Genomic DNA, 765 nt, shown 5'->3' on the forward strand with positions numbered 1-765 from the left:
GGGGGGGCTGCCCCACCACCTCCACCACCATCCCTGGTCCCCCCCAGGTACCTGTGTAGCGGGCGAGCAGCCCGCTGTAGGGCAGGGAGATGACCTGGCCCCGCAGCTCACCCTCCGCCCAGTCCTTGGTGGCCACATTGAGGAAGAGCTCGTTCTGCAGCAGCATGTGGGCATCACGGGCGCTGGGGCTCTGCCAGGTGCCCCGGGCCTGCCATCGGCAGGAGACCACATGGGTTGGGACAGGGACTCACCCAAGGTCCCTGTGCCATCCCCCCCCAGTGCCACCCAGTGCTCACCAGCCCATCCTTGTAGCTGGGTGTCATGTCGAACAGGACATTCCTCTTGCTCTTCCGCCGGGGTTTGGTCTCCAGTGTGATGCCCACCACCTCGCTGGCGGTGCCCACCACCTGCACCTACGGGAAGGGTGCCAAGGGGCAGCCCAGGCAGGGGATATACCCCTGGGACCCCCAGGAGAGAGATGGGTACCCCCTGCTTACCTGGTACTCCAGGGTGCCATTCTCGTGAAGTGCCAGCTTGGCTGAGCCCACGGCCCCTGTCTTGGTTGGTATCAAGGCATCCGCTCCGCACAGCACGCTTTGGATGGCTTCAGTCCGGGGAGAGAGGCACGGAGTGGGGTGTGAGGTTAGCATGGGGGAGCACGGCCACCCACCCTGCATCCCGGGGTGCCCGCTCCGTGCTCACTGTCACAGCTGCGGCGGGTGGTGATGGTGCCCGCCAGCTGGCGTGCATGCCGACCCTCTGTCT

General features: G+C 66.3%; 1 protein-coding gene across 1 annotated transcript in view; it reads right to left on the reverse strand.

The window, feature by feature from the left end:
• CHRD (chordin) overlaps positions 1 to 765 on the reverse strand; it is a gene marked incomplete at its 3' end in the record, with an annotated part of 15,128 nt that overhangs the window by 1,598 nt on the left and 12,765 nt on the right. The window contains exons 7-10 of the mRNA XM_009334366.1: positions 703 to 763; positions 498 to 604; positions 297 to 413; positions 52 to 208 (exon numbers count right to left, since the gene is read on the reverse strand). Coding sequence (XP_009332641.1) covers positions 52 to 208; positions 297 to 413; positions 498 to 604; positions 703 to 763 — 442 coding nt within the window. The remainder of the gene's footprint in view (positions 1 to 51; positions 209 to 296; positions 414 to 497; positions 605 to 702; positions 764 to 765) is intronic.

Source organism: Pygoscelis adeliae, unplaced genomic scaffold (assembly GCF_000699105.1).
Source record: "Pygoscelis adeliae isolate BGI_AS28 unplaced genomic scaffold, ASM69910v1 Scaffold1091, whole genome shotgun sequence".
Lineage (NCBI taxonomy): Eukaryota > Metazoa > Chordata > Aves > Sphenisciformes > Spheniscidae > Pygoscelis > Pygoscelis adeliae.